This window comes from Lonchura striata, chromosome 5 (genome assembly GCF_046129695.1).
Source record: "Lonchura striata isolate bLonStr1 chromosome 5, bLonStr1.mat, whole genome shotgun sequence".
NCBI classification, from domain to species: domain Eukaryota; kingdom Metazoa; phylum Chordata; class Aves; order Passeriformes; family Estrildidae; genus Lonchura; species Lonchura striata.
Window position 1 is genome coordinate 11,735,849 of NC_134607.1, and position 23,128 is coordinate 11,758,976.

Here is a 23,128-nt window from a genome sequence, read left to right on the forward strand (position 1 = left end):
ACAGGGAAAAGGTGTGAGACCAGGGCAGGTAATTCCTGTGCTCAATCCTCCCAGCTTCCACTCACTCTGTGTGATTGGTACACTATGTGACTCCCATCCCAGGCGGCCTTTTGAAGACTCTCCTCATGGTGTCCAGAGTTGCTTTGTCACCAGTGGCTGGACTGTTAATACCTGGTAATATAATCACCTGCCATCCTCACTGACCCCTTCTCCCCAGGAAAACTGCTAGAATCTACACTCCTCATCTTGGGCATTCCCGGTCAAGCTGGGATGAGCTAGTCCTACAGCACAGGGAAAGGTCTTGCCTCACGTATTTATAGCTCTCCACAGGCTGCCAGTCATGTTTCCAGGGTACACAGCTTCTTTGAAATATTATTCATCTGGAAACCTGTCCAATACTTTTCACAGAGAGTACTTTTATATACAATTACCTTCAGCCACTGGCATTAAATCTGTATTTATGCCACTTGTCCCTGCAGCTGCTAGGAGCCCTTAGGAACAATTTCATCTGTAGATGACTGGCTTCAAAGTCTGGGCATTTTTAAATCTCTCCTGCTGTCAACAGCACAAACAAACAAAACAGAACACGGTGAAGGAATGTAAAAGAAATATGGCAAGAACAAAACTGAAAATAAATACAAGGAAAAAAAAGGAATTTCCACCACTGGAGGAGAATAAAAGTGACCTGTCAATGAAAAATAGATTGGGTTGGAGTGCTTTATTTCGGTGTATGCCTATTCATTTTCTTTCCTCTGGAGACAGGGAGAACTAGTGAGATAATGTCACTGGATATTCTGGCAGTATGATTTTGTCAGGTGTGAAACAGCCAAGTTCTGTTAAGCTCAGTATTCCTTGTGTTGTTTGTCCTATGCACCTTACCATAACTCATGTGGTTGAGAAACACCTGGGAGAAAAACTTCCTCTGCTAAAGATTTATCAGCACTGAGCTTTCAGTCAGCAAGTAAGACCTGAAGGACCAGGAGTCCCCCAGCACAAAATTAAGATCAATATAAGTCCTGAGATGTCTTATGGGAGGAGAGAGATATAGGTAGAAAAAAAAGAAAAGGCCACTAAAATAAAATCCATACATTTAAAGATGTCTCTATGGCATTTTCTGTATTCTTTCTTTCAATGAAGAGCCTTCACTTCCAGTTTGTGTGGGTAAAGCATTTCTAGATGTGTAACCATTTTTTCCACTTGATTGAAATAAATAAGGATGTACATGGATGTTTCTGAGAGAAGAGAAGCGCACTGCTACTCACGTTATCATGTCTGTGGCTTTTGTCAACAGCCACAGCACAGTGAAAGCTCAGCCCTCTGCACCATCACATCTCCCTCCCCAGGCACAGCACAGCTAGTGTTGGTTCCTGTGGCTAACCCAGCCCACTCTTCTGGTGGGGCTGACACCTGCAGCCTCTCACTGTGACACAGATTCAGTTTCCTGGTGGGCAAAGCCAGACCTGAGTTGCCCTTCCAAAGCATGAGGTTTAATTACCAGTACCTGCCTCCCAGCAGCAGCCAGCAAGCTCCCAAGCTGGTTGCTGGTTAGTCCCTAAGCTCTGGTGAGAGTAAAGCACCTGCTTTCAGCTTTCTCCAGACATGCTCCAAGGGCTGTAGTCCTCAGAGTGCCAGCATGCCTGAGGTCCAGGTGACACAGGGACACTGAGGTTCCCGGGTGGCCCTAGAGGCTGCATACCACTGGTGTCCCTGATTTGAGAACAGATTTTAAGTGTGCCAGAGTCTTCCCTTATCCCCTTCTTCCCAGCTATCTTCTCTGCCAAAGGGGTGTTTGAGTGACACTGGGTGTGCTATGTCCCTGTGATATGCCCAGCACAGAAACAAGGAGCACAAGACCCTGGGAACCAGAAAGTGAGAGCTATCATGGATACCAGCCGTGGGATTTCTGGATGGAAGATTCCTGGCAGGATTTGAGTAAGAGCAGTACCTACCTGCAGGGTGTTCTCTTAGGTCTGTCTACTTCTTGTCCTCTTGTCTAGGTCTTGTCTATGGGCTAGTGTTGCCCATCTAAATCAAAACAAATTAGGCTAAATTAAACCAGACCAACCCACTTTGAGGCCTGATTTTTCCAGCTTAAAGACCATTTGGATAATAAGTGGACATAGTCACATTGATGAAAGTGTGCCTGTGCCTGCAGGCTGTTTTGATAAATGTAGCTAAAAAACCTGATCATCTTTTTGTCAGTGAAATTGCAAGGGACTCACAAGGGACTGGAAAGATTTAGCTCTATTGCTTGTAATCCATCAAAAACAGTGTGAGCAGTAACACTGCATTCAACTTGGCTCAAACTTGATCCTGATGGACTTAATATAAATTTAAATTAGCATGAAAGGAACATAAATAGAAGTATCCTCACATATATTGGAAGATTTAACTGAAATCACATACTCTGAGAAACCAACCTAATTTTAAAGTAAATGTGTCCACTAAATGTGTCTAGTTACATCATTGGTGTAGCTCTTATGATTTTTTTTCCCTCTTTATTAAGCTTTATTAAGAGGCTTATGCTAATAAAAGCTCTGAGGTAGATGCTTTAAATCAGCATAAGCACAGTTATACTGATAGAGCTTATGTCACTTCCCAAACCTTATGGCAATGCCTTCCTACAGGGAGAAGCCTTATTGCATGGCTGTGTTTGACCTCAAAAGCACAGGAGTGTGAGAAAAATGTGACAGATGCAGAGGGAAAAGAGGATAGATTTGGGTATGAGATTCAAATGAGGGTTACTGACTGAGGCAGTATAAGCACTGTCCACCACAGGTGCTCCATCATGATAAGTACACAGGCCTTGAGGATAAGGAAGAGCAAAGGCCTGGCTCCTCTGTGAAGTGCCACACAGGGACAACCTCATTTATTACCACATCAGAAGGGACAGAGCCTCCACCGTGAGAAGAAATATCTGCAGCCTGCAGCCTTGCTGCTGCTTGGCCGTGTGATGCACACAACCAGAACCAGCCCCTGTCTGCAGCAATTGAGTTTCACACACTCCCACCCTCCAGGGAAATTGTATTTATTGATAGGATTGGATGATGGGAAATTGCTTTGCCATCACTCGATGTCTCCTATGTCAGCCTGCCCAAGGGACTCCGGCCAGAACAACCAGAAGGTGCTCCTGACACCTCTGCCTACAGTCACTAAAACACCCTTCCCTTCCTTCCAGAGAGGGAAAAATTTTTGGAACATTTTAGCAAGATTAAAAATTACCTCTATTTATAGTGTAAGTCCAGAGCCTCACAAACTCAAAATGCTTACAGCAATACATTTACCCACCAGCCTCTGTTACAAAGTCACTGTAGTGATGTCATTAAGGCAAGACCTACTGAAGCACAATTCTCCTCCAGATGCCGTAAAACACACACACACACACACACACATGGAGACACTGATCTGAGATGTTCTGAACCTCCAACTTTCCAAAAGGCATCAGCCCCCTTTCACTTTTTTCCTCTTCATATGAAGCCTCACAGGTACCCCAAGGCCAAATAGCAAAGGTTTTGCTGCTGTCTCCCTTGACCACAGAAACAGGAAAGTGAGAGAGCTCAAAAATTCCCAAATGCCAGGGAAATGCCACCCCCTGTCTTGTACTGCAAAAAAGGCTGGAATGGTTGTCATATTAAAAAAAAAAAAAAAAAAAAAAAAAAAAAAAAAAAAAAAAAAGCACCAAATAACTTTTTGAAATCTGATTACAGCAGGTAAATAATAAATTTTTTTTTTAATAATTCCTATTATTTTCTCAGACTAAATACTGTAAAATGAATATGCTCTGAAAATGTTCAAATATCCTCCACCCAGAGGTTCTGAAAATCTAACTGTGCCTGACCATATTGCTTGCCTATGTGGAGACAGACTCTCATGCTTGGGCTCCTGGACAAGGAGGTTTATGGGACAGGAAAAATGGAGGCTCTTCCTGAGCCTCAGTTTTACTTGGCTGGTAATTTATGCTTTAGCTAATGTGTAAAGCAGCTGTAAAGCAGGTGTAAAGCTGAGCCCTGCAAAAGCATTTTCAGGGTGGGAGAGCCCAGTGTTGGTGATGAAAGATAGACACACACAAGACAGGATCACCTGGAGCATAAAGAGAGAACCCCATACATCAGTTCCATGACTGATGTATGCATTACACCAATGCCAAGGGGAGCCACAGCCACCTAGCCTGTCTGGGGAATTAATACCTCATCCAAAAGCACCGTACAAAAAACTAACACTGCCTGGGCATGATTTCCCCTGTTCTGAGCCCCAGCACCAGCCAGTTCCCATTGCCAGGCTGCCTCCCACTATCCCAGTTAATCCACGGTTACTGATTTACATTGCTGTGCCCTGCCATTGACAGAGTTCTCTTCAGCAGCTCCTGGACCTACGTGCATGCTGCTTGGAGCATTCCAGCATAAAGATCTCTCCTTCTGGAGAGCTGATCAAAAAACCCCAGTTCCAGCTCTCAGGTCATCCTCACTTTAAAGCTAGAACGTGGGCAGGAAGCTCATGTTACAGTGATGGCCCTTCTCCAGGATATGTGAAAGTGACAGGTTGCTTTTATGCTTGAGGATGGGTTTATTTTCTCCATGAGAAAAATAAGCTTATTTAATGTCCTGTTGAAATACAAGGTCCAGAAAGGCACCAGATGGCCTGTAATCTCCTGTCCTCCTCCAGAGATCACTACCTATACTGTGGTACAACAAAAGCTGCACACTCGATAAAGCATGTTTTGGAAAAGTGGCCACTAGCAAATAATAATTGAGCATAAGCATGCTTCTGGTCCAAACTAGCCATCCTAGTCCACAGTTCCCATCCTGGCTGCAACCCAGGCTGGGCAGGAGTCTATTCTACAGCCTGTTAAAAAAAAAACCAAAACAAAACAGGAGAAAAAAAAAATCAAAAAGCCATTTAACAGAATGGTCTTGGCATATCACCAAAACCAAGACAGGATGGAATTGCCCACACCAGGATTTGCACAGACATTGAAAGCATTTCTCCCTAGGAATCCCTTTTCTTTCCACATAGCTTTCCAAGCTCAGACTTGACTAAGCAGAACAGACTGCTTTGAAAATACATGTCCTCGTTTGCAGTTGTGGCTCAGGGATTCAAACCAGAGCCAGGATCATGGTCCACAAGCAGCTGAGGGGGCAAGAGCTTATTGTGGGTTTAAAAAACAATAGAAAGAAAAACAACCTCTGCACTGCCATCCATGAACTGTTAGGTGCATTTCTTCTCTTCCCTTGGCAGATTGAGGAGTAAATTCTTTCACTTTAACACCTCAAGCTTATTCCTGCAACCCTGCACAGGGAACCAGATAGCACATATGCACATCTCCTCAGCCTCTCAAGTCTTTAAAATTTAATCTTTAATTTTTGAAATAAGTTATTATTTTATCTTCTCCTTCAATGAACATTACTCCCCTCTTACCCCGTTCAAATACAATTTAGCTAATTAGTAAGAGGTTACCATATGCAAGCACATGCAACCTGATAAAGCAAAAGGCCTGCAAAAAGACCTGATGTGTTCTATATGCCCTCATGACTGCTGACTGTCTTTCCCAGACCTCATTTACTGTGCAACTAAGTCATTTGACTCGTGCCTCTTACTTCCACCACTGGAAGGCTCAGCTCTCCTCATGACGGGGAAAACGCCTGAGCAAACCCCTCTTGCCACACACCAGGGAAGCAAAATCTCAGGGAAGTCGCGAGGTTCCAGCACAAACCACACAGCCACTGCAGAATACCCATAACTCACACAACATAAACACAGCCTAAGATCTGAGAAACCCCTGCTCTTCTAAGAGATTTTAATTCCTCGGTTCATCCCTACTGCCCGTTTTCATCTTCCGACCCTTGGCAAACTGCAATAACCGCACAGGGGAAATCAAGAGTTTTACTCAGATGGAGCTGGGGTTCCAGTCCTTGGTAGTTTACCCCTGCACTAGGGCTATGGTGGGCATGGTTTCTCTCCAGCCCAAAAGCTAAGATGAGGGCTGGAGGAAGGGCGTGGCTGCACCTCCTGCTCATTGGAAGCTACAGCAGGTCATCGTCCTTTGCCTGAGTGCTCCCATGATCACCTGGGACAGAAGAACATTTGAGAGCCGAGAAGAATTCCCACTGCAATTCTTCTTCCCCTAAAAAACTGTGCTGAGGTTTGGAGTCACAAAAGTTGAAGATATCCTGGTGACATTTGATAGTTTTATCTATCTTTCTTCAAATTTTGTCCAGTACAAGTTTTCAATGACCATTTCCTTCTTTTTTGCCATTTGTCACTGTCAAAGGAAGAAGGAAGGGAAGGCTGAAGTGGGGGCAGGGGGGGAGGGAACAGGAATAACAGGATGGAGAAGGATAATACAAGACCTTTTGGCTTGATTTCTTTTTTAACAAACTCTGTTCCTGTCTTTTCCTTCTGTAGAGAGGGGTGAAAAGGGCCTTTTTATGAAGAAAAAACAAAACAACACAAAACAAAAAACCACCCAAAAAACAAAACCAGAACAACAAACAAACTGGAAACCCAGAAGTGGTAGTTAGGCATTTACAGGTGTATGTCCTTTCTTCTTTATAGAGTGTTTTAATTTTAGCTTGGAGGAGCAGCACAGTATGAAAACCTCATACCTTCTCTTAGACTTCAGCTTCAAGTGCATTGTTTCTTGACACCTTATCAACATTTACAGGGGAAAAAAAAAAAAAAATCTCTCTCCTCTCCATACCAATCCTTCAGTAGTGCATTCCTGGTGGTGTGCAGGACAGGAGCAGTTTCAGACTCAGAGTTCTCCAGAGGTCCCAGTTCCAGGGGTTGATGGAGACCTGTCAGATCTGTCACATGCATGCAGCAGTGCCTGAGACATTTGTATAAATTTAACAAACCACTACTCAGTTTGTAATTGTGCTGGGGGTCGCACAGCAAAACACAGCCACTGATGGCATATCCCCATGTTTCCCCAGCTGGGTGTATGTGGGTGTTTAATTTTTAAAGGAAAGAGAATTAAATGACACTGGGTCACTGAGCTTTGACTTTAAATTCCTGGACTTGATTTTGTCAATTCCATCCAAAGAAACTGGATTAATTTCCTGATCCTGGGAATTTTATGATTGCTTTCAATGGGCACACCAGTACCTCCTCTAGCTTTATTAAAATAAGTTGCTTCCGGGCAGAGGTGGGATGATATTTTCAGATTATACATAAGCAATAAGTTCATGCAGAGAATTACACAGCACCACACTTGTGTTCCAAACTGAAGAGTTACTTGTTTGTATCTAGGATTTTTGCAGCATTACTCAACTGCCTCAGAAAAAGAAGTGAACAGATCTCCATGATTTCTCTGACAGCACAACACTACCTCACATCTTAAAGGCATGGCAGCAGGAGCAAAGGGGCTTAATGTCTTACCAAGGATTGTAGAGGAATCAAGATTGGGGGGAGCTGTTTTCCCCACCAAATTATGAGTAACATTGGTGGCAGGAGAGGAAAAATCACCAAACTGCTTACCATGAGGCCTGACTTCAAGCCTCTGGGTGCTATGCTCTTCTCACAGCTATTTGTATCATGACATTTAGCTCTTCAAAAAATAAAAATACAATAAATAATGTCTTATGTGGTGCAGCAGTCCCTTGCAGGGAACGTGAATGAGGTTTACCAGCCTTCTCCATCTTCCACAGTAAAACATCTTAAATTATAATGTGTGAGAGGTACAAATTCTCGCACTTGACTTTCAGTGTTCACTTCAGCAGCAGTTTGTAGTTTTTAGTTTTTAAAGGAAATTAAATGGGGGAAAGATTGTCCTATGCTAATTCTCCAGCTAAACTCAGAGAAAACTGCAGCAGATAAGGTTCCCATAGCAATTGGAATAGGTACCGAGGCGCACAGATGAGGACCGATTCCTGCGCTTACTTTTGGTGTCGGTGGTTTATCTCCATACAGCACAGGGAAAGGCAATTACTTGGAACAAGAAACAAGGGAAAGGAGCCTGTGATATCTGTGATTCATTTTGATGGCCATTCTCTGGCGTGGTTAGATGCAACAATATTGCAGCACAGCCATGCAGCAGTGCATGTACCCTTGACCACAGCAAAGCTCCCAGGTGCATCATGCCACTGGCTTTTCTCGTGGGTTTAAATGTGAATTTCTGATAGGTATTGAAGCAGGATTTGGCAGGTATCTTTACAACCCCAGCCTCCACAGGACAGAGTCGTCTGGCACTGCGCCAAACCCGGCAGCAGAGCATATTTCCTCCCACCCATTGCCTCGCATTTTTGACTACCCTGCCAAAAACCAACCCTGCATTCGACACAATCTGCTTCCAATGAGCCATATTACCTATTAATTTTGCTTTATCTTGCCTGAGCTGATGATTATTGCACCTGACTATGTCTTCCTTATCCCCTGAGCAGTCATCCACAGCAAAGCCAAGGAAGCGTAATCATTCTCCCACCCTCTTCCCAAAGCTACTCTGCAGCACAGGATCAGTCCCATCAACTTCTTCTATAATTCCTCTACAAAATGCCCCAGCAGTGCAGTTAAATTTGTGGGCATGCAGTCCTCAGGGTCTCGTTTTCCAAGCTGTGCTGCAGCTTTTTTTCTTGTTCTTACCAACTGCTCTGGGACTTTTCCTGCACTCCATGAATTTTCTGAAAGAATTTTCAAATATTTATTGTTTTCACTCATGGATGTGTTTTCACTGGGCTGTGTAGTTTTGACCAAGAGCAAGTTCCCTTAGATAGTCATTCCTCACCCCCTTTTCCAGACTGAGACTGCCTTGAGATCCATCATCAACAACTACTATTGCGTCGAGCACCCTGTCACTCCTTTCCCTTCCAGTGACAGCTGAAGATGTAACTAGTGACAGTGCAGCCTCCTTTTGTCGTTGGCTATGATACATTCCTGCTCTCTCTCCCTTGTACAGAGGTGACCTAGTAATGCACTTTCCTTTGTCACCCTCCAGCTTCTTATGTATTTCTGAACCAACTTATTTATTTCCCGTGATAGCACCTCATTGTTTCCTGCTTTTGCATCCTTCACTTGGCTCCTTTACACCTTTAATCTCTGCTCTCTTTCACCACCCTCACCACTGTGGTTTCTTTTCCTCCTCCCAACAAGAATGCACCTTTTTTTTTTTTTTACTGTTTTTTGCTGCAATGTTGTTTTTCTCTTCCCAAACAGTGTCAGTAATGAAGGGCGCTTCTGACAAAAGCCTGCTACAGTCTCCACAGCTGCTGGCTGGAAGAGTTGTCCCCAGGGTGTAAAAGAAATGCTGTTGCCAGTGGGTGCAACCAGCTGGCTGGAAGGAGAGGAATTGTCCCAGATGCTTCCATTGCAGACATGAAGGAGAGAAGGGAAAAGAAACCACTTTGGGAAGGAGAGAGCAAATCAGTCTGGGTTATGGAGGAAACATCCCAGGTGCCTTAGAAGTGGGTTTCTCTCTCTGTGATGCTGAGCAGCTCCTGGGCTGGAGGAGACCATCCCTCACGCCTCAGATCGGATGGCCCTGCCATGTGCTTCTTCTTTGGCTGTGGTAGATCCTCCGCTGGGGAAATCAGCTGCATCAGTCGCTGCAGAGAGGAAGTTGCTGTTAATTAAGCTGATGAACAAACTGACAACCAATAGTGATCCACAACCATTGCTGTGGGCAAAGGCACATAGACAGCACACATCCCAGCTCCCTCTTCCTCTCCTGCTGAACAGCCATGAAACAGAGGAGGAGAGCAGGTTCGCTTCAGCTGCTCTCAGTGACAATTATTCTGACTCTGTGCTCAAATCTGAGTTTTGGATTGATAATCTGATGTACAGCACTTCTCACAGACCTGCTACTGTGAGGGAGCATGCCAGCAATTATTACCACAGACATTTTCTGTGGCAATGGAAAAAACACCATAAACCTTTTATTTTCCTATACCAACTAGCTTTCAATTGATTTTTGTGGGAGCTGCAAAGACTTTCAAATGGGCTGATCTTCAGATGCTGGGCTTCTCCTGCCGTGATCCAAAACAGGGTGGTAGGCAATACCTACCTCAATGGCATTTCCCAGGTAAAGCAGTCCCTCTGCAGACTGGTTTCTGCCCCAAACCATCCTCAGCTCCCCTCTTCCAGTCATCCAGACTGTGATAGTGAAGGCAGGGTTTGTGAGGCAGCAGTCTGCCCTTAGCTCCCTCTGTCATGTGCTGTGCAGGGTGCTACAGGCTGTTCCACACATATGTATGCAGTGTTGGGAAAACTTAGAGGAGTTTATTCTTAAAAGCAAAAATATCTTGAGCTCTTCAGCAAAAAGTGCTGGCTCACAGGGACTCTGCAGTGAATTTCTGGTCTTTTCAATCCCATTTTTTAAGTCTCTCTGGTGCCACATGACTTCCTGAGTTCCCGGTTTCGTTTCCCTTTCTGTCCTGCAGTTGATGTCCTGCAGCTACCTGCCAGCTCCATGGGACAGCCTATCATTTCCCAGCTGAAACCTGACTTTCACTGTTACTAACTTTTTCCATCACGAGCTGTTCAGGACAGTGCATGCCCACTCCCATGAAGAGTGCATTACAAGCAGAACAGGCAATTCATCTATGACTCCTTGGATTAATTTTAGTGCACCCACTACTTGTGAAGTGCCTGCCAGAATCACATATTTTGTTCATTTATTCAAAACTATTTGCCCCGTGATTTTCAAAACTGACCTTGGTCTGCAGCTGCTCTGTGGGTACTTCATTGTAAGTTTTTAGTCTTTGGCGCTTGAGCTGTCTTAATCAGGGACATTAGGAAACAACATTTTTGTTTCTTGATCAGTCAAGTGTAATAAGAGCTCTCAGTTTGCAGCAGTGACTGATCATAAATACCAATTACAAACTTGCTTTCAGTGAATGGTTTGCAATATTCAATGACTGTTCCTGGAAATTTGTGTCAGGAAATCAATTCACTACAATTCTGACTGGAAAAAGATAACAGGTATATTTTGAGAAATTTTGTTTTAAAAACAGGTGCAACTACCCTAGAAGGTATTTCATGGTTGGCTTTGATTCTGCCTTGTATCAACCCAGGTTTAGCAGCCAATTCCTCCCCCTACACTTAAACCGCATCCTTGGAAATTTCTTCATACTAAGATAGCTGAGGAGTCCCTGGAAATTTCAATCAATATAATGTAAACCAGGACAAACAGAAAACCCCTTGATCTGAAATGGGCCACTCCTCAGGTGCGCTCTACAACGAGCATTAACACTATTCCCAGCAGCATTTCAGTCCAAGGGCTTGAAGCACTTTACCCCCAGTAAGAGATATTGCACGTTTAACAGGTGGGCAACTAACATGTGGGCAATTACTTCTCTGGCAGCTCCAAGCCCTCATTCAGACATCAAAAGCTTCTGAGCTGTGGGGAGTCAGACATGTCAGCCATGGATTCACCTTCCCTGAGGCAAGGAGCAAATAAAGATTTCCTGTACCCAGCTCATCACTGGATGTGTTGGCAATGCAGGGTCCTCCTCTCCATAAGCCCACAATGTGGCTGTCACACCTACACTACAGCCACAGGGATGCTCCTGTTTACCTGCTCCCTCTGCCCACCCCACTCTCAACCAGCTGCAGTGGGGATAGGGAAGGACCTGCAGAGAAACTGTGCAGAAATTTAAATGTACTGTATGTCACTCAGATCTTTCTTCATGGGTCAGATGAGGTGTCATCTCCATGACTCCATCTCCCTAGACAGAGTTCTTCCTAGGACAAGGACAAAGATGTCTACAGTGAAAGAGGACAGGCTCAGGCATGGCACAGGATAGGCCTTTAAACGTCTGTGAGCAAGTCCTCTTTAATAACTATTACTTTTTTTGAAAAGAACATGATCATAACCTAGGACTACAAGGCACAAGAAGTAAAGGAAAAACAGATCTTGGTTTTGTACTTGGTTTGCATTGGTATCTACTGCATATATGCCATATATATGTCTGTGATAATGATGGTGCAACACTGCATGGAAGATGGGACATTTGATGATCAGCCTGGGAGCTGTGCTGAAACCCTCCAAGATCTCCAAATTGCCAGCAAGAGCTACAGAGCATTCTGGGGAAAGGTGACTCTCGTTAGCCCTTGCCTTCTCAGAAATGTGCCATGTACCTCCTCCCTGGGGCCCATCCTGAACCATTTTGGGGAGCAACAGCAACACACCCAGTGACCACAATCCCAGTACCTGTTTCAGTGATCCTTTGGTTTTCAGGAGGATGAAGATGGCATAGAGAGGAATACAGACCATGGAGGAGAGTGCCATCAGCCAGCCTAGCACGTAGCCCCAGGATGGGTACTCGTAGGAATTGTTGTATTTCAAGGGTGTGTACTTGATCAGGGAAAACAGGAAGACACCCTGGAGAGCACAAAACATAAACATAAAGAAAGCCAAGGGGCAGCCAAGGCCAGCAGCCTGGCCACTCTGCAAGGACTGGCTGCTCTGCAAGGGTGGCAATGGGTGTTCTGTCTTGCATGAGCCAGCAGGGACCTTGCTTGCTGCAGCGAGCATAGGCTGGTGTGTGCTGGCTGCACAAAGAGTTCTCAGAGCCAGGGCCAGGCATCTTGGCAGTGTAAAGCCTTCAGGCTTCTTGAAGAGTCATAAGCAAAGTTGGCAGCATCTTTGAGGGTCCAGCAACACTGAGGCAGCAATTTATTCATATCAAAGACAAGAATTGTTGTTCTGCCTGGCAGGAATACTCTGGAGGAGCTACACAGGCAAATATTTAGCCTCCTGGGGCTCTCTAGCTACAAAACTCTCAGACAATTTGGGTTGGTTTGAAAATTTCCCAGATCTTCAAGTCCTGCTGAAGCCTGGGGACAAAGAACTAGGAATCTTTTGTAAGTTGTAGCTATAGATCTCATCTGTGTTCCCACTGAGGTCAAAGAAAACAATTCCCAACATCAGATACAAAAACAGAATTTGGCTGATAAAGCATGTAAAAGTCAGTGGAGCAAAACTACATAAATTCAAAACAGGCAAGAACTTGCTTGAATTTGGGTGAATTTATTTAAACATGGTCACAGAAGTTTTGGAAGAGATTTGATAACACAGAAAGCAAATGGCTATATAAAGATACTTCTGAACCATAGGTAGTCCCAGGAACACAGACTGAAGCCAGTATTTCAGAACAGGGTAGTTTTCACTGGTCTTCTATTCATAGGTAATTTGACCAAACCTCTCCAAGCTTTGAGGGCACATTTCCTTTTGCCTTCACAATAAACAACTGGATTTTCAGGCTCAATTAATTTTCCAGGCAAAACATAAGGCTTTGCAAAGGAAATAAATAGCTACCTCAGCTACCTTCTGCTTCTCCATACAGTTTGAAAAATTTACAGCAGCACCTTGGAGATAAATCAGCCTTTTCTACTGAGAATTTGGGGATCCAGAGTGATATGTCATGGTGTCATAATTGCACTTACCATGCACAGACCCGGGGTGAACACCAGCCAGCATATCTTGATCAAGGGCCACGGCCGGAAACCAATCATGTCTTCAATGTTGTCATAGAAACGGTTGGCACCTTGGCCATCAACCAGCACAGAGACAAAGTTGTAAGTCAGATGGGTTTTGTTTTTTTCAACCACGACTCACATCAGATCCCAAACTTTCTTTATCCTTGGTGTTTACTTCTGGTGAAAACATGGCTATCTTAATAACAGAGCAGCAGGGGATGGGGTTTTCTGGCATTGAAAAGGCCCATCTGTGGCTAAGTAGAGATGAAGGGGTTCAATTTCACTCATACGTGTCAGAAAGATTGAAGAAAAGCATAGTCCCTCAGACAGCAGCAGCTGTGAGAGGATGCCCCCATGCACTGGTAATGACTGCACAGGGAAAAGAGGTGCCTGGTTTACACAGCAGCAAAGGAAAGCTATTGCATGTTAAGCATATGGGATCATGTAAGTCCAGAGTGCTAAAAGGAGCAAAGAATGTGGGGAATACCTCACAAAACGTTCTCTTTGTAAATAAACATGCTGGTATACCAAGGATGTCATGTCAAGAATCACCACTGAGTTGGGCAGGACCCCTGTCATCTCAAGAGCCTGTCTTCCACAGAATATTTTATTATTGACATAAACTCAGAAAACCTGGCAATTAAAACTCTTCTGAAAATCAAACTTTCCATCTGCAAGTGCTGCTGTACTGTCCAGTGAGAGCTATCTGGTAGGGTTTGAGCTCTTCCTTCTCTTCTCATTAGTTTCACTTACTGGATTGTTTTGTTCACAGTGTGTGGGACCCACCTAAATCTCATGGTGACCTGGAATGGGATATACTTCAGAAAAGCACCTAGAAGTCCTGCCACCAGCCAGACTCTAACCACTGACTCTTCCCAACCAAAAGTACAAAGAGCAAACTTATGCAGTGGCATAGAGGGAAACAACAAAATGCAGATGGATTTCAGCAGACCTTGCAATAAATTCTGGGATGTCTTCAAGTATCAGGAGCCTAATGTTGGCCAGAAAGAGAGGTAAAATGAAGAAAAATCAAAAAGTCATTTATAAGGTGCCCTAGCATCTTTCTAACCAAAACTGACCAGATATACCAGACTGCCTCAGGCAAAATAAGACAATAATATTAGACAAAAAAAAAGTGAGCTAGTCTGTCCAGAAAAGGGGTTACCAGTTAAGCATCACTGGGATGAAATAATACTGTATTTGCTTTATTAAAACTCTGTCATGGTGCTTAAAGGATTCTGCTTTTGGGGATGTTCATCCATCTGTGAGCTCATGGTCAGGCCACAGTTCCCGGCTGCAAACATGGTAAGAATTTGCTTCTTTACATTTCAACACCAGAGTGCTGGACTAGGCAAAATAAATGCCTAGAGAGCTGGCCACACTTCTGAGTGCTTGGAGTTTGGTGAGTTGTATTTTGGTTTGTGGTTTTTTGCCTCAGAATTAAATTCTAATATTATGTTTCCCTCAAATATAGTAGTTCTACAAAAGTACATTATGTATGGTCTTTTTTTTTAAATTCTTTGCATTATTTTCTATATCCCATGACTAATGCTTGCAGAAAATCTCTTTTAAACCCAGCTTTTTGAAGTATTTGCAGGGAGGATAATAGTGTTTTGAACACCTCTTGACGTTGAGTTGGCAAGTTAACAAGTAGCCTCAAGCAAAGACAACAAACTGTGGTATATCAAGAGACATGCATATATATTGTGTGGGAGCCCAGCCTATACCAGAGAACTTCCAAGCTGTAATTATCATGAGGATTCAGATAGCATTTCTGAAAATATATAACAGATGAAAGGAGTTGGTATATAAAATTAATTTTGCCAAAAAGCCAAAATCTTCCGCAGGGTGAAAAAAGAAAAGACAGCTATACATCATGTGAATTGCAATTTAGAGTATGAGCACAGCACAGTATCTTCCACAGAAACACAATTCCATGTCAGATATATGACAGATTAATTCATAATACAACTTCATGGTAGATAGTTTCTCTGCCAATTTGGATCTAGGATCTAGTCAAAGAGACATATCAGTTAAAGAAATACAAAAATGCCAAACAAAAAGAACACACATCCATCTATCCATCAAGAAAAAGAAAACCCCACAACTTGTGTTGTTAATTACAATGTGCCTCCATCTATCCTTATCCCTTTTCTCTGTAAAACTACCTCCACGTCCTAAATTTCCATAGCCACTGTAGCAGTCAGTGGGTGATGTGATGATATACAATAGGGACTGACATGAACATCCTCAGAGAGTATATGAACAGGACATATTCTACATTTCACAGGCAGATGAAAAAGTAATCAAGCTTAAGAAGTCATCAGTTCAAATACTCAACACAGACATTTTGAGCAAATTATAAGCTGAAGGACACATACTGGAGTAATGTGCCCTTCCTTCCCAACACATCAGAAGGATTAGATAAAGCTCCTGCAGAGAAAACCATAAAAACATCCCCAAAGAGATTTTTGTTGGAGTGAACAAAGATGTTTGCTTTTACCTCCAATATTTCAAGTCAAGGAAAAATGGGATGCAGTCATCGGATGGTTAACCATGAATGTTGGTACCACTTCCCTTGTGCTGATCAATCCTATATACCTTCAAAGTGGTTGTGTGCTCCTCTTACAAATCATTTAGCCATGTAAATTCACAGGAATAAATTTCACACAAACCTAACTAGAGATTTACTTACATCCTTATCTCTTGTCCTTACAGAGCTTTTCTCATTTTATGCAGCTTATAAAAACAGCAAATGAGACCCCAATTAAAAGGGGCAAAGATTTAATTTTACCTTTACCACATTCAAAAAACAGTGAGTTTCACAGTTCTGCTAGTTTGTAATATATTAAAAAAAAAATCTACCTGTCTTTTCTCCCAAGTTACATTTATTTGCATTCATCTATACCAAATGTCATCCACAACACTGCAATAGGTGATGACCGTGGCTCCATGCCACAGTACCAGGCTTGTATCTGCTCCCTCTCTGTCTCAAACCTGCAGCATCAACACCTGCACCAAGCATGTGCAAAGAGCCAGCAATGGAGGCATGGTGGCACCACAACTGCATATCCTGGCACCACAACTGCACATCTTCTGGGTACCAGGCACATAGAGCAGGCCCTTTATATGGCCTGTAAAGAAGTACGTAAGGTTGCTCCTAGCCAGGGCATCTGAGAGCATTCAGCACACAGAGATAGAGCAAGCCCAACAGGCAGGATCCAGGCAGGAGGAGGCTGCTACACCATGCTGGTAGTCACACTGCATGTGAGCAACAGAACCAGAGACAGATTTATCATTAAACAACACAGGTTTACCCCAGGGCCACCCGCAAGTACCCTCTGGCATCAGTTTGCTTTAGCTGTGTAGAGTCCTAATGATTTCAGCCCTAGCTCTCCTGTAGTGATGGAGATCCTTTCTTTCTCCTGGAGCAGCTAATCATAATGTGCATGCTGTGACTGCCTGGAAAATATCCTCTGCAGCACATTTCAGTGGCACCATATTGTGACTCTCAGTATTCAAACCCCATGCCTGCTTATAGAAGGGCTGCCTGTCCCAAAGTGGAAGGAGAGCAGAGAAGAGGAAGTGGGACACCAGAATCCCTCCAGCACTCTCCTCTAGGGAACATGATCTGCAAGTCCTGTGCCATGCGATCCTTCCACAGGCAGGGAGCAGTACAGAGGAAATCCTCAGGTCTCTGGGAGAACAACTGCCTGGCAGCAGGGTGAAGCTGCCAAGTGGTAGGTGGTTGGCATATGTGCTGGGAGAGAGGAAACTCAGAACACATATTTGTGCTAGCAGAAATGTTGTAATTCTTCACAGTGTAAGCAAGAGGCTCAGCTCTGCCAATTCCAAGGCTGGGGGAAAAAAACTTTAATTAGCACTAGTCACTTTTTTCCCCTACTGTAACACCTCACCTTGGCCCTCTGACTACGTTTTGGACCAGAACCATCCCAATGGATGCAAAGCAGAAGATCAAGAGGGTAAAATCATACTGTATGGAGTGTCACAAATGAATCCATGGTGGTGAGGAAAAGGGCCCTTTCTCTGTCCCCAACTACTCCATCTCCCTTTGAGGCTGCTGGGGCAGAATCACCTCTCCTGTTACTCATGGCCAGCAATTGCTCCTTTCCATGGGTCATCAGAAAAGGCCTGTGTGATTGTAAAAATGGCATTAAACATCAAAGCATAATTCAGTTTAATGAATTTACCTAGAATGGTGATCCCCATCCTGTCACAGATGGATGGGGATCTCCACATCCCTTTAAATCCCAAAAGGACTGACCAGAAGGTGACTCAAAATTAAAATCTGGACAGGGTCTGTTACTGCAAGCTGTAAGGTGAGCTTCCCTTGAAGGACATCTTGCTAAAATAAATCTCTCTTACAGATCTACTTCTCTTGTATTCTCTGGAGCCCAAGACCAAGCAGCTGGACTGGTTATGCTTTCAGTAAGAGAGGAGTTTATCCAAACTAGCAATTGGCTCCTGCTATACATAAAACATTTGGAGAAACTAGTAAGCCCTTCATCAACAACTGCACGACAGCCAATGCAACCTCTATAAAACCATAAGCACCAAAAGGAGCACACAGGGACTGACTGCATATAAGGCAAAGGTGGCACCAAATGGAATTGGCAGGTGGTAAAATCAGAACAAGGAAAAGAAACTGACTCCTCACACAATACCTGAGAAAGCCATGGAACTCCTTGCTGCAGTATTTGGTGGATGACAAATGGTTAGCAAGTCAATTGGAAAAATAACTGAAGAGAAATAAATAGATTTCACTTCTGGCACTGGAAATTCCTGTGCAACAAGCTGAGAACTGCATCTGGTTCTAGGAACCCCAGAATAAGAGAGACATGTAGCTGTGGGTCCAGAGAAGGACCATGAAAACTAAGAGAGGACTGAAGCACCTGTCCTGTGAATACAGACTGAGAGAGTTTGGACTGTCCATCCAGGAAAAAAGGAAGCTTCAAGAAGACCTTGTTGCAGCCTTTTAATAAAGGGGGCTTGTAGTGACATGACAAGGACTAGCAGTTGTAAATTGAAAGAAGAGAGGTTTAGAGTGGATACAAGGCAGAAATTTTTAACTCTGAAGATCCTGAGACAGTGGAACTGGCTGCCCAGAGTGTCTTTGAGCAACCTGGTCAAGTGGAAAGTGGCCAGGAGCATGGACTAGATGACCTTTAAAGGTTTGTTCCAAACCAATCCATTCTATGGTTCTATTATAAGTTGTGAAAACCTGGAAGTACATTCACAGAAAGTACCACTCCTAATTTTTCTTCTACTGTATTCCTTCATGAGCATCCACTCCTCACCATTGAGACCCAACATGATGCTGTGTTTGCAATCTTTCTCTGAGGCTATGATGGCAATGCTGCTTGAAGTAGTTGGGACCAGCAGATGTGTGACTATGGGATGTTGAGGTCTGGTCTAAGCTGTCATCTACTACAGCTGTGCACAATCCTTACTGGTATGAGGCTCATGTAGCTCCATGAAGCAATGAGAGGGAGCAGATGCTCTGCGTCACACACAAGATGCTTTGCCCAAAAATCATCAGCCTTGACACAAGCTTCAGGAAGAAGAACCAAAGCCTTTGTGGTCTGGAAAAGATCTCCTTTAGCATATCAGAGGAGACCTTTCTTACTGCACAGACTGACAGTTGGTTTCCTCCTGATACTTCATGAAGTTCAGTTTTATCCTGCTTCTGAGTAATTCACTTACAGACTTCACTGAGAGCCAAAGCAGTCCCTCCTATTTATTTTCTGAGTGCCATCACAGCCTGAGTAAATCAGAAGCAGGAATCACTACAGAAGTAACACATAGCAAGTCTGCATCACAGAATTTTGTGTTAAATTAACTAGTAGGACTAAACTAAAGGCACAATGTAAGTAGACAGGGACAGACACCAAAGAACAACAGTCACTCCTCAATAGCTGATTTTCTAATTCAAGGGGCAGATGGGAAAAACAGCAAGATACTCAATATGAGGCACCTACAGAGAAAGAAGAAACATTCCTAGACTAAATGTGGAGCAATTAGGGAATGTTGCATGGAAACACAGTGAAAACTAGACAAGAAAGAACGTAATTACAGCACTTCTTTACCTCCTGAGGATCTTTTCTATTGACTCTCACTTCTCAAGCCCCCATTCTTGCCTTGATAAAGAATAAGACAGGATTTTGTCCTCCACTTACCATACACCCATCCGATGCAGATTACTTCAAAAACAGCCAGGAAGAGCAGGCATGTGCCACTGGCAGCATAGTAGTCAAAGAGCTGGAAGATGTACATGCCACCCTGTTGAAGAGGTAGAGAAAACAGAGCCGTTGCAAGAGTGTTCCATGTCAGGGAAAAATGAGTGGGGCAAGCAAAATAATAACTTCAGAAATACTGAACCTAGAGCACGTGGGAGAAGAGCTTCCTCTTGGGGCTGCCATCACTCTGTTCCAAAAACACAGTAAAGCCTGGTGGCAGGAGCGTTTTTCATGACCATTTTATGACGCTACTGGGCTAGGCTGGCTTTCTATGTGCATTAGGAGCAGGAGCTGGTTTGTTTGGTTGTTTTAAAACAGTTAGGGAGTTCCCAGAATCATTTTTTAAATACTATGTAGCAGTGCAGAACTTTACACCCAAAAAATTGTGATCTTGAGCAAGGATATTCAAGATGCCTTGTTTTACCCTCATCCAACCTTACATACTGCACAAGTCCCAAGCTCTGCAGTGGCAGAGGCATGTGGCTTTCCTGCTGCTTCTGACTTCAAGCTAACCCCTGCAGAGTTGCCATCAGCTACCTGTACAGGCCTGTGGATGATTTTCATGTGATTTCTCCAAGACAAAGCCTCTCCACATCAAGGAGATCCTTTCAAATAATGCTCTAGACACAGTGTCACTCAAATTGACAGGTGTGTGTTGCTTTTAGCAGGTCCTTAGCCAGGATCCTGCTGGAGGATTATTCATCTGTGCCTCAGGGGTTTAACAGGAATTAGTTGTCACTTCAGAGGTCATGGAGGCAGCACAGGAGTGCTAAGACCCCCACCCAAGTTTGTGGTACACACAGAGCACAGCACAGCATCATGCAGGAAGAGGTGCAGCTGTCAGCTGCAGAGCAGTGCAAATACCGTGTGCATGGCATCACACCAGCACAGCTCTGCTCCTGCTGGTCCTGAGATCACAGACTTCCCATGGCTCCAGCAGGGTTATGGCACAGCCATTACTCCCAGGCTCCTCTCCTGCTGCTCTGCTTTGTGTGGAAAGCAGCCAGCAAATGATCATTGCCCTCAGAAGAGCTTGTTTTCAAACAACTCAGCTTGTTTTAGTTCCCAGGTCTGGTATTTGCACAAAGCCGTGTGTTATGCAGCCTCTCTGGGCTGTGGGACCAGCATCTCTGGAAGGCTCACTGATACAGTGAGAACACCAGTGTCACAGGGTCAAAGCAGCACCAGCTGTGAGAGACACCACCTAATGGGTTAGAAATAAGAGACAATTAATAGCATTGAAGACAAGCTTGCTGTCTCTGCCCAGGCCTCCAGAACTGTGTAGCAGGGGGTTTGGTGCTCAGCTGTACAACCCTTGCTCCTTGCTCCTGTACTCCTTGCTCACCTCAGTGACTAGCAATAAGCCCAGCAAGTAGCTTATGACTGCAATGGCCAGAATCAGCAGCTCCCGACGCCCCTTCTTCCGAAACACTCCTGGGAACATGTCAATAATAGCTGTCACCATGCTTTCCACACAGACAAACTGCAGGAGAAAATAGGTCAGAGAAATCAGTGTCTCTCCTTCCCCAAGCATGCACTTCCCCTTAGTGTTCTTTTTGTCTTCCCACCACCCAAATCCACATTTTTTCATTTTTTCTTTTAATCTGTCTTGCTTCTATCAAAGGCCAGCAGAAACAGAGGGAAAAGGCCTGATTATCCAGGCACAAGGGCTTGGGTATAACAGAGCAGAGCCTGAGCAAAATATCTGCCTGGTGGACGTGCAGGACAGCCTCTGCTCCCCTCATGCCAACAGCAGTTTCACACTGCACTCTGCAGGGTTTGTTCCTGGTATAACAGGGATATGGGATGTAAGACATGGGTACATCAGTGAGAAGAGGACACAGGGATTGCTCTGGTGGGACACAGCTGGGACAAAACAGCCCAGTTTCCTATCCCAGACTGTCCTGCTCTGTGCTCTGCCTCACTCTGCAGGGTACACAGTTTTGAAGGGATGTAGCTGGGGCATCCTCACATAAACACAGGGAATAGATGCCAGCAGAGATGCCAGCCCACATAACCACTGTCCTGTCATTGGCCCTGACTCTGAGTTCTCACAATGTCAAAGTGCTGCATACAATGTAGAGAACTTATTTAAGGTACCACCAAACACAGACCCACCTTATCCTTTCCAATGACCATGGGGAATGCTCAGGGTGGGGACAGGCACGTTAGACGAGGAGAGGGGTTTGTTGTACCTGGCTGTCCAGTCCCAAGAAGATCAACATGAGGAAGAAGAGGCAGGACCAGAGTTGAGACACAGGCATCATTGTTACTGCTGTTGGATATGCTATGAAAGCCAGGCCAGGACCTGCCAACAGACCACAGGATGACCATGTGTGCTCCTATTGCCACAGCTCCTTGACCATCCAGGGCTGAAAGCTGTGTTGAGGAGTACTGGTCCTGCAGACTTCTCGGCAGACACTCATAGTAATAGAGGATGTAGAGAACATCCTGGGTTTCACCTTTGAACCTCCCCTTCAGGCTCTTTGTTCTCCCTTGGCTCTGAAATTTCCCAGAAAAACTTACCTGATTCGGCCACTTCTGAAATAGGTACGCCCTGCTCTCGAGCCATGAAGCCCAGCACAGAGAAAATGGCAAAGCCAGCAACAAAGCTGGTGGCACTGTTCAGGGAGCAGAGCATGATGCAGTCCCTGCAGGAAGGAGACCAGAGAGAAATGGGGGTTTCCTGCTGCAGAATGGATCCACTTAGGATCATGTCTGTGCTTCCCTAGCTGGACAGCACTACCAAAAAACAGTAATGTTGTTCTTGAACCCTTCAGAACTAAGATGCTCAGGGCAGAGCCAAGAGTTCAAGAGTTACAGGACTACACATGGCACAGTGGGGAAATGGGGCACAACCACACATAACTATAAAAAAAAAAGACAAGAGTCCAGAGAAAAGGAAAAAAACAGAGAAAATGAGGAAAACAGAAAATTAGAAGGGGAAAGAGGTTGCAAAAGGAAACATAGTCAAGAAAGAGTAGTATCTGAAAGCATGAAGACATACAGGTTCAGCAGGTCTCGTAAAACAAGGGTAATAGGATAATAAAAATCTTCACTGACAAGGGTGGTGTCTACACTGTCTTTATTAGCTATGCTCTGATGGAGGCTGAGATGTGCTATGCTACTTGTCCTGAAACTTCTGTGCTCTTGGTCCTTGCAAAAATTGGGCACCATTCTGAGCTGGCTTGGCTGGAAACCCCACACCCCTGGATCCTGCCTAGGCATCTGCCAGAGCTGACCCACAGCATCAGTTGCTATGGGGCAGGCACTGTGGACACATTTGGGACACTCAGATGTAAGCTGCCAGCACAAAGCATCTTAGAAATTAGAGGAAGGTGTCAGCACACCACTTCATTGGTGACTGAAAATATTTTGGGAGAGCCGGGAGAAAGTATTAACTGCCCAACCAACAGCCATGGCAGCACCTATCAGACAACAAGAAAGATGATTGTTGTCTC

At 44.3% G+C, this 23,128-nt stretch overlaps 1 protein-coding gene across 1 annotated transcript in view; it reads right to left on the minus strand.

The window, feature by feature from the left end:
- Nucleotides 1-6,508: 6,508 nt before the first annotated feature.
- SLC6A12 (solute carrier family 6 member 12) overlaps nt 6,509-23,128 on the minus strand; it is a 38,270-nt gene continuing 21,650 nt past the window's right edge. The window contains exons 9-15 of the mRNA XM_021535073.3: nt 22,194-22,318; nt 21,863-21,975; nt 21,013-21,150; nt 19,608-19,710; nt 13,378-13,478; nt 12,143-12,313; nt 6,509-9,536 (exon numbers count right to left, since the gene is read on the minus strand). Of these exons, the coding sequence (XP_021390748.1) occupies nt 9,390-9,536; nt 12,143-12,313; nt 13,378-13,478; nt 19,608-19,710; nt 21,013-21,150; nt 21,863-21,975; nt 22,194-22,318 (898 nt within the window). The 3' untranslated portion in view covers nt 6,509-9,389. The remainder of the gene's footprint in view (nt 9,537-12,142; nt 12,314-13,377; nt 13,479-19,607; nt 19,711-21,012; nt 21,151-21,862; nt 21,976-22,193; nt 22,319-23,128) is intronic.